At 35.1% G+C, this 13,161-nt stretch overlaps 1 protein-coding gene across 4 annotated transcripts in view; it reads left to right on the forward strand.

Moving 5' to 3' along the window:
- The window catches only part of NOX4 (NADPH oxidase 4), a 152,231-nt gene that overhangs the window by 68,246 nt on the left and 70,824 nt on the right, over nt 1–13,161 (forward strand). For 3 of the 4 annotated variants that reach the window (XM_017510398.2, XM_037732011.1, XM_037732010.1), the window contains 3 exons: nt 10,492–10,708; nt 12,633–12,797; nt 12,933–12,995. In XM_017510398.2, the coding sequence (XP_017365887.1) occupies nt 10,492–10,708; nt 12,633–12,797; nt 12,933–12,995 (445 nt within the window). The remainder of the gene's footprint in view (nt 1–10,491; nt 10,709–12,632; nt 12,798–12,932; nt 12,996–13,161) is intronic. The other variant, XM_017510399.2, reaches the window with a different exon arrangement.

Below are 13,161 nucleotides of genomic sequence, written 5' to 3' on the forward strand. Positions count from 1 at the left end.
TGAGCTCATAAATCTGACCCCAGAATTTAATTTCTACCCTTTTCTTGAATTATTGAATTATTTATTCATCATTTAGAAAGTACTCTTGCTTATGAATAAAAAATATTTATATCATGTAAAACTCTAGGATATACTTTTCTATATATCTATGTACGTTGGTGAATATATATACATATATGCTGGCCTGTTTTGAATAAGAAGTTCAGTTTTGATTCAGGTTACATAAAGTTCAAGGCTTTGAAGGTGAAATCTAGCTCCCAGAAAATGGAGTGAGAAGAAAATGACTTCTTTATGGTGCTGCCTTATAAATGTTTCCTAAAATGTTTGACCTTGTTGAGGTACATAATAATATGATAACTTTCTAATAAGCTGATAAAAATGTTGTGGAAGAGATATTCTTGTCACTATTACTGCCAGTGTATCTTTATAAAAAGATTAAGTAAAAACATAGCAAAGAAAGCAATGGGGAAAACACATTATTCATCATATAGAAAAATCTGTTAAGTCCACAAATTTCAAAAACCCATACCTTTTAGAATTTTGCTATGATTTTTCTGTAAATATTAGATTACCCATCAAGTTATTATTCAAATATGAAGGATAAATTTGATAATGAAATTCCAAAGTAAATGCATAAACAAACCCAAGTAAGCATGCGATTTATGAATTACCATAGTTTTGCTGTCTCACACATTTTGGTGTGTTGACTTTAAATATAGTGAAATGTCCTGGGTTATAATAGAGAAGAAACAGGATTGATTGCTAGAAGATCACTAATGTAGTCTTGAACAAATCAGTTTTCTATAGAGCTTCCTGATTTGTGAAATAAAGAAAAATAATTATATTTCACAGACCTATTAGAAGAGAAATATTAGCTGTTATACATAAAATTGACACTATACACACACCAGAATGGGCAATTCCTTTTTGGCTAGGATTAGGTCTAAATGCACCCTCCATGGACTCTGGCTGAGTTCTTCCTGGCGTTGCTTTTCACTGTGAAAGGGCAACGCTGTGTTCTCTTCGCTCTAACCCCGTTATATATCTGTGAGTTCCAACATGAAAAAGAAAAAAAAAATAGTACATTGTGCCACATCCTAGGAAAGCAATGGGGAAAACTATAGTGTTTTTGAGGATAGGAGTGTTTATTACCCATCTTTGTGCAGGGAATCCCTTTCACATGTCACTCACTCAGTATTTGTTGGATAAAGCTGAATTGCATGAATTAGTTTAAGCTAGGAATGTATTTTCCTTCTAGGCTCTTCCAGTTTTCCTCAAATATCAAAGTATTACAGATGATAAAGGATAATCTCTAAATTTGTTTAACTATAACTTGGACTGTCATTTTGTAACTATCATTTATATTTAGTATTATCTAGGTAATTAGTTATTATGGCAACCAGTATATTGATTCCCATGCCATTAGCTTTTAATTCCCATGTATTAGCTTTTAAGTCTTGATTATTTTGGTTTTATTATAGACTGGCACATTTTTGTTGGGGGTCTTTTCCTATCTCTGTGGCTAAAAATTCTGAAAGAAAAAATCCATGTCTCTCTCTCTCTCTCTCTCTCTCTCTTTTATTTGAGACATGGTCTTTCTCAAAATTCTGGTCTCAAAATTCTGGCCTCAAGTAATCCTCCCACCTCAGCCTCCCTAGTGCTAGGTTTACAAGCAAGAACCAGTATGCTCCGTCCTAGCTCTCCTGATTGGTTTTATTTCACTCATTGGTTCTTCAATTTTCCAGTTAAATATATGGGCTGAAAAATATTGAGTAATTAGATCTCTCTTAGATGGAATCCAAATTTTCTCCTCCATAATATTTACATGTGTTCGATATGTTAATAAATACAATGTCCTATAAAACTATGATCTTTAAGATATAAGGATTTTTTGGCCAGGTGCGGTGGCTCATGCCTGTAATCCCAGCGTTTTGGGAGGATAAGGCAGGCAGATCACCTGAGGTCGGGAATTTGAGACCAAGCTGACCAACATGGAAAAACTCCATCTCTACTAAAAATACAAAATTAACCAGGCATGGTGGTGCATGCCTGTAATGCCAGCTACTTGGGAGCCTGAGGAAGGAGAATCACTTGAACCCCAGGAGGCGGAGATTGCAGTAAGCCAAGATCGTGCCATTGCATTCCAGCCTGGGCAACAAGAGCAAAACTCCGTCTAATATCATATCATATATATATCATATATATCTTATGTATATTATATATATATATATATATATATATATATATTTTATGCCTTTATATATTTTGTTTCCAAACTTCCAATTTTGATTGGCAGCCTCCAGTTTTGTTTGTCAACTTCAAGTTTTTTTCCCATAAGATTTTAAAATTTTATGTAAAAAGTAGTATTTCTCTATAGTAATTATGGACTAAGATCTTATGGTTTATTCACATTTGCTGGTATTTTATGCTGTAAGCCAGTTGGTGGTAGGGATTGAGATCATGTGGTATTTTCTCTCATAAAGATGAATTATAGTTCTTTCATTTGTGTGTATATATGTCTACCCATATACATAGATATAGTATATACAGAGTATTTTCATGTACATGAAGTTATTTATGCCATAAGTTGTATATATCAATGGATTTTTAAACTTCCAAACTACAAGTTAAATTTTCCCTAATTTTGGAGATAGACATGTTGGACTTCAGACCAAATACTTTTTCATATATTTTTTTATCTCAGTTTCATTCCAGGGAACTTTTTTATACTAGCAAGTGTTTATAGCTGGAATAACAGGTGAGAAAGTTGGGGTAAAGGAGAAGGAAAAAGGATTGTATTAATTTTAAGAAACATTTTCAGTACCGTACTGTTTTTCTGAAACATGAAATAATTCTTTTATCCTCCACGGTCGTTTTAGTGAAGCATGAAGGCTGAGGAAATAATAAGAAGTAATGGGTGCTTATATATTTTTTTCTTTGCAAGAGGTCCAAGCTTTTTCCTTTATATATCCATGAGGTGGAGAGGGACAGATACTATTTCTCTTTTTCAGTTAAGGAAACTTAAGGAAATGACCTATTTTACTTCAGGTATTCAAGGAAGTTGTAAGTGTTGATTCTAAGCCCTTGAAACCCTGGGCTGTACATCAGTCAGCTGCACAGAGATTGGCAGAATCAGCTACTTAATTTGCAGGACCCACTACAAAATAAAATGTGGGATTCCTTGATCAAAAATTATTAAGTATTTGGAGATGATGAGAACAGTGCAGTAAACCAATGGCAGGGCCTTTGTAAAGAGCAAGGTCAAGTGTACCTGCACAGATTACAAACACATGATGCTATCCCTGTCTTGTAAGCTTGGACAGCTTCACCAGTAAAAGCTAGACACAATCCCTGCTGTGGTTAAGCTGCAGATGGCAGTACTCTTAGCTGTGAGAGGCAAGAGCCAGGAAAGAATACAGAGGCAAGAACTCTGTTAGGCCAAATAAACAAAGTGGGGGTGGGGGTAAAAGCTGTGGTAGGGGTGGAGGTACCCAGATGCTCAGGATCTCTTTCGGTGCCCTGGATCTTTAGAGGCACACTGGGATTATAGGCATGAGCCACCACGCCTGGCCAGCACTCGACTTCTAAATGTACCTAACATTAAAGCCAAGTCAGGTAGACTTGACTTTCCTGATAACTGTCTGTGTAGGTTAGGAGTGACTCAGTGTCAGGGCAGGACTGAGATCTTAGGCTAGACTCGGAGGTACCCACTGGTGAAGAGAGCTGATATAAGTTGCAGACAGATTTAATGCTACCTTCCTGCAAATGCAAATACGTGGTTTATTTTACTACGTGACATTTGCTAAAACATAGACTTTCTTTTTGAAGGTAGAAAATGAGTTCAAATGTCTGTTAAAACCAGGTGACTTCCTAGTCACGTGTTTTAACAACAATCACAACAAAAGTTGTTTATACACTTCTGATCACTAACTTAATGAATATTTATTGAGCAGTTATTATAAGTAATCAGCACTGTTTTAAGCACTAGAAAAATAGCAGTGGAGTAGGATAAACCGCTGACTTTAAGAAGTGTACATTCTAGTGAATTCCACGAAGTTAGAGAACTGCAATGAATTTTAAAATAAATGATTTGGTTTTATTTTTTGAATTCAGTTCTTTTTCTTTGTGCTTAAAGCAAAATAAAAGTGGCAGTCAGAATCAAGTTATATTTTTACCATGAAGAAAAAAAAATCATGTTATAGAATATTAGGAAAAAAGTAGTTTCCTAAGGGAAAAACATTTTTTTTCTCCTCCTTAAAAATAGATTAAAATACCACAAATATAAAGGTCACGTAAGTGACACTGTGTAGGGAATCCATGAGCCCCACACATTGGGTGCCAGAATGTAGGGATCCATGAGCCCCACGTTGGGCACCAGAATGTAGGGAGCCAGCCCTGCATCACCTGTGGGTACCCCGAGTTCTGTGGTGACCAAGGAATGAGAAAAAGACAGATTAAAAGAGACAGTGGGACCAGGGGGCCATCACTTTATTACTGAAGGCAGTGAATACCCTAAGCTCTGATCAGCCACACTGTTTATTGATTACAATCACTTTGATCTATAGGGTAGGGGTGGAGTGATGGTGAAGTGAATCAGTGAGCTGGAAGTGAATCCGTGAGCAAGAACTGGTGTGTCATCCTACGGATTGATGACAGTGGCAGTTTGGGAGTTTCACAAAACAAGCACATGTGGTTATCTTTAGTTTATGATCTATGTACAGCGGATAGAGCATGAGCCTTACAAGGAGCCTACAAGTCTGGCTACATCATGGTGCTACGAAGGGGTTTATGTCCTTGAGCACTATGTTTATGGTAACAGAGCCTAGGTCACCCTCCACCGGAACATGAGGTACGGAGAGGCCTTCCTCCTCAGAGGCCTCCTGCGGCTTCTGCAGTTTGCTGTTCCTTATTTATGTGTTACTCATAACAAATTGATGTAGGGACTCTGTAAGTCCTTTCTCCTTTGCTACTTTTCCCAACAACGCTGCATTTGTGGGATATTTTAAACATGAAATTAAGTAGGGATAATTCTGTGATTGTCCTTTTGTCAGGTATGGCATTTTATAATTATATTTTGTCATAAAATCATGTTATGATTTGAATGTTGTTACTAAGTAGGATTTATTTAATGTATTGTATTATTTTATATGACTTTGTCACAGCCAGATATTAAAAACAAACAAACAAACAAACAGAAAGCTAAACAAACAAACGAAAAACCCAAATAGGATAACTATAGATAGAATAACTATAATGCCTCCTGAGGGAAACAAGGTAAAAAAAAGAAACATATAACTTTGAAACTGGTTGGATGTTGATAGCACATGTTAAGATCCTGGGCCGGGCGCGGTGGCTCACGCCTGTAATCCCAGCACTTTGGGAGGCCGAGGCGGGTGGATCACGAGGTCAAAAGATCGAGACCATCCTGGTCAACATGGTGAAACCCCGTCTCTACTAAAAATACAAAAAAATCAGCTGGGCATGGTGGCGCGTGCCTGTAATTCCAGCTACTCAGGAGGCTGAGGCAGGAGAATTGCCTGAACCCAGGAGGCGGAGGCTGCGGTGAGCCGAGATCGTGCCATTGCACTCCAGCCTGGGTAACGAGAGCGAAACTCCGTCTCAAAAAAAAAAAAAAAAAGATCCTTATGAGTGCAAAAACAATTTTGATACCCAATAAAATTCTTTATTTCTCATGATAGGAGAACACTAGACGTTCTACAGATACTTCAAAATTTATATTTGGAACACATACAATGAAACTTAAAACATTAATCATAAGCACTTATATTTCCACATAGTGTGTGCACCTCCTTTCCTCATCCCTTGCCATGTCATTATCTTAATTTGGCAAAGCTCTCTGTTTACCATTCGCTAATATCTTTTTCCCTTCCTGTTTCTTGCTTTAGAATTGTTTGTGATTTATTTATGAAAGCTACAACAATACATATGAGAATGCTCTGTTTTTGATTCCTACATACACTTGCTGTATTAAAACAAATTATGTGATTATTGTTTACTTTTAAAGTCAATTCTCTAGAAATGCATTAGAGATCCATTATGTGCAAAAACCATATTAGAGGGATGCTGAGGTTTGGCAGGGAGTATGAATGTATAAGGGATAAATGCATAAGTCATGATCCCTTCTACTAATTCAGGTATAAATCAAGTACCTTTGTACATCTTACTTCCTCATATTGGAATGCCATTCTCTTAGTCTCTAACCACTGGAATCTTTTCATGCTCAGCTGCCTTCTTCTCTATGAAGTCATTCTGGACTTTTATAATCAAAGTTCATTACCCATCTGTACTCTCAAGAGGTTATCATATGTTTATATGGCATTAATCATTTTGCCCCTTTTAATTGTTGTTTTTGCTTTTATGTCTACTTTGACCCATTATATCAGTGCTGTGGGCATTCAATTTAAATTAAAGTGAAGTAGTATTAAGAATTCTGTTCTTAGGCCAGGCACAGTGGCTCACGCCTGTAATCCCAGCACTCTGGGAGGCCGAGGCAGGAGGATCACACAGTTAGGAGTTCAATACCAGCCTGACAACATGGTGAAACCCCATCCCTTAAAAAAAAAAAGAATTCAATTCTTCACCTGTACTAGCCACATTTCAATTCATTTTCTCACTAGCCACATTTCTCTAACAGTTGCTGTGTTGGATATCAGAGACTTACATCATTTCCACTATCACAGAAGGCTCTACTGGACAGTGCTATTGTAGATCGTGCACATCTTTGAAGGCGGTGGCCATAATATTGAAACTAATAAGGTTCCAAAATTAATAAAATAATAAGTCTAAAGGAGTTATATCACAGTGGTGGTGTGGGGCAAGAGCATGGTCAGGATTGTTTGGCAAATAGACACAGAGCTTTGTGTTATCTTCAGTGGGTTCTGTTCTATTTGAGAAGATTGCATTCTACTTTAAAGAAAGGCATGCATGTTATATCTGCTAAAATAAATAAAGGTACCAGGAATTTTAAATACCATAAAAATCATGTAGAACGTGTGCCTCAAATTTTAATAAATGTGGCCACAGTGAAGTAAACAGATTAGAGAGATAATATCAGATTTTTTTCTAACAGTTCAAATATCCATAATATCTAGTTTACATTTCTATTCAAAATTTCTTAGAAAAAGATTGTTTTAATGGCCCTCATATATAAGAATTCTAAGAAATTCTGCACTAACACTAAAGAAATGAGCACTCTTATTCTTTACTCATACAATGAAAAAGTAAGTTATTGTATTCACTTGAGCTTGAAAAATAACACATAAAATTATTCTTTTGGTAAAATATACTCCTTCGTTTTCTAAGTCCATAGCCATATAAAGCCATCAAATTTTACTCAATATATACATTGGTCTTCGATTTAAAGGTTGTCCAGAAAATGGCATGGATATTCTGCAAGGGGGATAGGCCTGGTACAGGGGAAGGAGCATGAATGTTGGAATTGGACTAACTGGGCTTTCAATCCCAACTTTGCCACTGACTGACATTGTTGTGTTGGGAGATGCTTAAGTACTCCAAATCTGAGGTCACTGATCTTTACCATACAAGTCTTTTACAAAGTTTATGAAAATGACCATAGAAGTAACAAGCAACTGTCTAGCATGCCCAGTATATGGCCTTTCAATACGGAGTTAAAAACCTGCCTTCCAGTCGCCTTTCATTACGTTCGCCACCTAATTATAGCCAAATGATGTGGGATTTCATACTTGAGTTTTTTTGATAAATGATTTTGTTTTAATCATTGTCTGTCTTTAGATCTTATCCATATTTCTTTGGTGACAACAATTATACCTAAGACAAAGTAATCTGAGCTCTCTATTGTTGGTTTTTTTGTGTTTTTATGCATATACCATATTGTTTTTGTTATTATAGTCTTGAAATAAAGTTTGAAATCTGGAAGTAAAAAAAAAAAAAGACAAAGTAAGGACAATTTTAATGGAGTTTTAAGACAGAGATAGCCTATGCTATTTAGCTTGAGTGTAGCTTACAATGACACAAAGCTCTCAAAATTAAAAGGAATTTTATAATAATACGTTCCACTTTATGTGCCAAGAGCAGCAACACTGTTTGATTGGGCTGGCCTGAAGAACTTTACTGTAGAGTAGCATCACTCACTTTTCTGAGGACCTAGAGCATGGGAGAGTTACATCCACTTGTATGTTGTTATGATAGGAGAAGGGATTAACAACATTCATTTGCCTGGTGTTGGGACCCTAAATTATAAGCAGCTCCATTCCAACACATACACACACACACACACACACACACACACACACACACACACACAATCTGACTTTTGTTTATTTTGAACCCCTTTTACAATGTCTACCTCTTTAACCATCTGATTTGCTTTGCGTGGCGTAGGGGAAAGGAGTGAGGTAGGCAGGTTTCTGAACCCCAGGCTTTGACTATACTTAATCTCTTAACTAAATAAAAGCCTTAGGTTTCTCATCTGTGTAATAAAAATAAAGATACTTACCTTGTATGATTATTTTGTTTTGAAGTTTAAATGAGAAATAGATGTTCTAAAAATTTCTGAAGTGATGCTTTCTTAGTAAGCATTAATCTTCCCCCTTCCTTACCTTTCTCAGAGTTATTTGTGAGGATTCAGTGAACTGATGTAATATATCATGAGAGGTGAAGAGCACAGAATTTGAATCAGATCTGAATTCAAATCTTGGCTCTGCCACTTATCAGCTGTGTGACCCTGGGGTATTATTCTATCTTTTATAATACTTTTTAAATTTTTAAAATGGGAATAATAATTCCTAGTTCATGCAGTTTTTGTGAGGATAATGTAAAGTGTATATAAATTTCTTTGTGCTAGCCCTGGTGTTTTCCATATATTACTAAGCTATTATGAAAGCACCCTACTCCAGTTACTATATGTAGCCTGACTTATGTTCAGCTTCTCTGAAGCTATCTTCCAAACGAGATCATGAGTTTCTGGAGGAACCAGATTCAACTCTGTTGAATTCTGAAGCATCATTGGAGTTGTGCTAAGTACATTATGCTGATGCCTGTTCAACTTTTGGCCAGTAGAATAAATGCCTGTTTTGTTTTTTTTGGTTTTTTGTTTTTTTTACCTACTTACCTATCAGCCACTATTCTTCGGATGGCCAATACGAACAAAACATTGGGTAAATTATTAATGTAAAAAAAGTTGAATCAAATTCATGGGCTGTCTAGGTATAATATCCCAGCAATTGTATTGTGTAACCAGAAACTTATAAATGATTAGTGACAAAAATTTCACTCATATTTGTATTATATATATATATATATATATATATATATATAAATTTATCTCATACTTAGGCCATATCTACTGAGCATAAGCAAAGAGGGAAGAACACAAAGTGATCAGGACGAGGAGAGGGTGAATGCCACCAGAGACTGGCTGGGCCATTGCTTTCCTAACCTTCATGTATGAATCTGTTAGTATTATTATTCACTTTTTGTTTAAAAATATTATTTTTGTAAAAGCGTCATGGCTGTGACATACTTAAAAATATATCTTTTTAATCAACTAAAATCAAGTATTTGGGAGCATGAAGGATTATTTTAAAATAACATATCGTAAGCCAACGAAGAACAGATAATCTTGGAAATAAATTTTTCCTTAGGATTCTTTAAAATAATAAAATACACTGCAAAATGTTTAAAGCATTTCCAAATCTTGCTTTGTCATGCAGTCTTTGCTTATGCAGCAGTGATCTTGTTGATGCCCTGTGCAATCTGTCATTTTATAGATTATCCCTACGAGGTAGATGTTAACCACTTCTTTTAAGAAAGGCAGAACACAAGACAGTTGAATGCTTTGTCTTGGATTTTCACAAAGTAAGAAACAATCAGAATGAGATATTTATAGTTTGGGCTCTCCTGCCTGATTTATTATTTTGAACTTTTTATGTGATTCTGTCTATGGAAAAATTGAAAAGTAAACAGATTTAGGGACTGATTGCTGTATAGACATTGTTTTCAGACTGCAAGAGAGACAAACTTCCACTTCCAGTTATTTCTGAATGACATTTCTCTGCAAACCAGCAAGGCTTGTTTTATCCAGGCTTGGCCAAATTAAATATGATCCCTGTATTTTTCCCTCATGTTTGGAGATCAAGCAAAATATTCATCATTACACTGTTTACTGAAGTGAAAACTTGTATGTGATTATATGAATGCCTAAATAGCCTTGAAGTGAAGACTGTCAAATTCAATAATACCTGGGATGATTGCACGTATTCTCCTCTACCACGTATTTGTAGCATTGGTTTGGAGGGCTAAAATTTTTGTTTTAGTCTTATAGAATTTCTTAAAATTTGTAAGATTTTTCAAATTCTCCTAAATATAATACATAAGGAACACTTTTTAGATAAATGCTGTGTAAAGTTAGCAAAAAAAAAAAAAAAATTTCCTGTACCTACTGATCTCAATATCTTTTCATTTCTCTGTTTGTTTTAAATTTAATTTTAGAGGACTGCTGAAGTATCAAACTAATTTAGATACCCACCCTCCCGGCTGCATCAATCTTAACCGAACCAGCTCTCAGAATATTTCCTTACCAGAGTATTTCTCAGAACATTTTCATGAACCTTTCCCTGAAGGATTTTCAAAATCAGAAGAGTTCGCTCAGAACACATTTGTGAAGATTTGTGTGGAAGAGCCCAGATTCCAAGCTAATTTTCCACAGGTCAGATTGATTTTGTGTTTTGATCTCTACAAAATTTGTTTCCATGTGATTGATCAACATCACATGTAAATATACTTTTCAAGCTATATATTCATGCATAGTAGGATATTTCAAGATGTTCCAACAGTGAGTGCCTATTATTCCATTACAGGTACCTGACAGTTCAAGGCAAAAGATCTATGATATTAGAGGATAGATAAGATTTCTACTTAACTGACCATATGACCTTTGCATATAATAGCATTGGTGCTTGTAGCCAAGAGAGGACAAACATTTTCCCATTAGTTGAGAAAAGTTGGTTGAATAATTAAAATAGTAGTAAAAAAAAAACCTACCACTACTACTACTGATTATTGTTTTACTTTATTATAATATTATGTATAATATTTTAAATAGTAAATAGCAGAATCCATTTATTGAATGCTTAATATTATCTGCTAGGCGTTGTGCTAAAATATCCTGTATGCATAATACAGAACATGTATTAGGCATACAGAATGTTTTTTGCAGCATTCACAAGTAATTAATATTATCCTCAATTGTCTAATAAAGAAATTGTGCTTACCTTGATCAAAGCCTCCAAACTAGTAAGTGACAGAAGAAGCATGCAAACCCAGGTCTTTGACTAATATGCTTGCTCCTCGAAAACTTTCATAAGTATTCAGCAATTGGTTCAGTAAGGGCCCTGATCTTCCTCTGTGTCTGTGGGAACTGCCCCCAGACAAATTACGCCTTTTATTCTTCATCTATATAAGGTGGAAATAGGAAATAGTGATGTCAAATGTCTCAATAAGGAAGAGAAGACAGAGACGTGAAAAGCTAGGATGAATTTGTGGATGACTTTGGAATAGTGTACTAGTCTTTTGTTTGTTATATTATTAATAATAATCCTCTAGATCCCTATTAGACTCTATAATTTTCTGAACTTTTCTGAGTTTCACATAATATTCACAAGTATTAGACAAGACAGGTATGGCGACTTTTGCTCATGTGGGACCTGTTGCTCAAAGGGTAAGTGACTGTCTCAAAGGTTGAGGCTGCTACATTGCAGAGCTTGTCGGGCAATGCTACTCATAACACAGTGTGGGGCCAAATGTTATTATATGCAGAAGAGGCATGATCTGTCTGCATGAAATAAGGAAGATTTGAAACAACTAAAGTGAGGCTTAAAAAGGTGGCCATTAAAAAGTTTTAGTTGGAGGCCTCAAAGGGATGTGAGAGAAGAGTGTGTAATTTTAGGAGAAGGGTTAGCCACATAGGCTTCTGCATTTTTCATAGTTTGTACTTATCCTGGGATCAGGGCTAACCATGTAACACATATTCAAAATTTTCATGGTTTCCCATTTTTAAATATTATTTTCTGTTCTTCTTATATTATATAAAAGTAAGTGGTAAACAACATGCCTAGCATATTGCATTTTTAAAAATATGCACGATACATATTTAACATGTGTACATATTATATGTATGAATATTATGCATATACATCATATACATTAAAAATCTAGGACTTTCTTTTTTAATAAACATGGGACTAATGCTTTATTTCTGAAATTATCCCCAGATTTATCTGACATTGTTAACTTTCCTTTCTTCTTTTATTAAATATATTGTTTATACACATTACATATCTGTAGGCATAAAAAGGTGTATAAAAGAATATATACTAATTTGTTTATGGTAGTTACACCCAGAGCGTGAGTTTGAGGGTAGGTTTTGATATTACTCTCCATTTTATTTTATACTTTTGTTTATTTGAATGATAGTGAACATCTAATATTTGTTACTCTTTTTTTTATGTTTTCTGATTTAAAATACAAATTAACATATTATTACCATAGTGTAAGCAATAAGCAATTGGGAAGGGTGTAGATTTCTACAATATGAGAGTTTCTTGAAGTTTATTTTCAAAAATTTATCTTAGACTTGGCTTTGGATTTCTGGACCTTTGTGCCTGTACTGTGCTGAAAGGCTTTACAGGTATATCCGGAGCAATAAGCCAGTCACCATCATTTCCGTCATAAGTCATCCCTCAGATGTCATGGAAATCCGAATGGTCAAAGAAAATTTTAAAGCAAGACCTGGCCAGGTGAGTCAGTGGTTAGCAACTTTTTAAATAGCCTTTATCCTTATGTAATTTTTGGAATTTAGCAAACATCGCATCATTGAAATAGTTGAAATTCTAAATTGGTCATTTAAAACTTATCTGTTTGTTGCTTTTTAGTATATTATTCTACATTGTCCCAGTGTATCTGCATTAGAAAATCATCCATTTACCCTCACAATGGTAAGAAACATATCTCTTGATTTTTCACATTTGTAGGGTGCTATGTATCTTTTTCTTTTTTGTGTCCTATCTCATTCTAAAAGGTATTCAAGGCTATCATAGTATTCCTGATGTTTAAGTAACTGTCCTTTTACAAGGAAAATAGTTATCTGTTCGAGAACTTTGT

This window comes from Cebus imitator, unplaced genomic scaffold (assembly GCF_001604975.1).
Source record: "Cebus imitator isolate Cc_AM_T3 unplaced genomic scaffold, Cebus_imitator-1.0 Scaffold438, whole genome shotgun sequence".
NCBI classification, from domain to species: Eukaryota; Metazoa; Chordata; class Mammalia; order Primates; family Cebidae; genus Cebus; species Cebus imitator.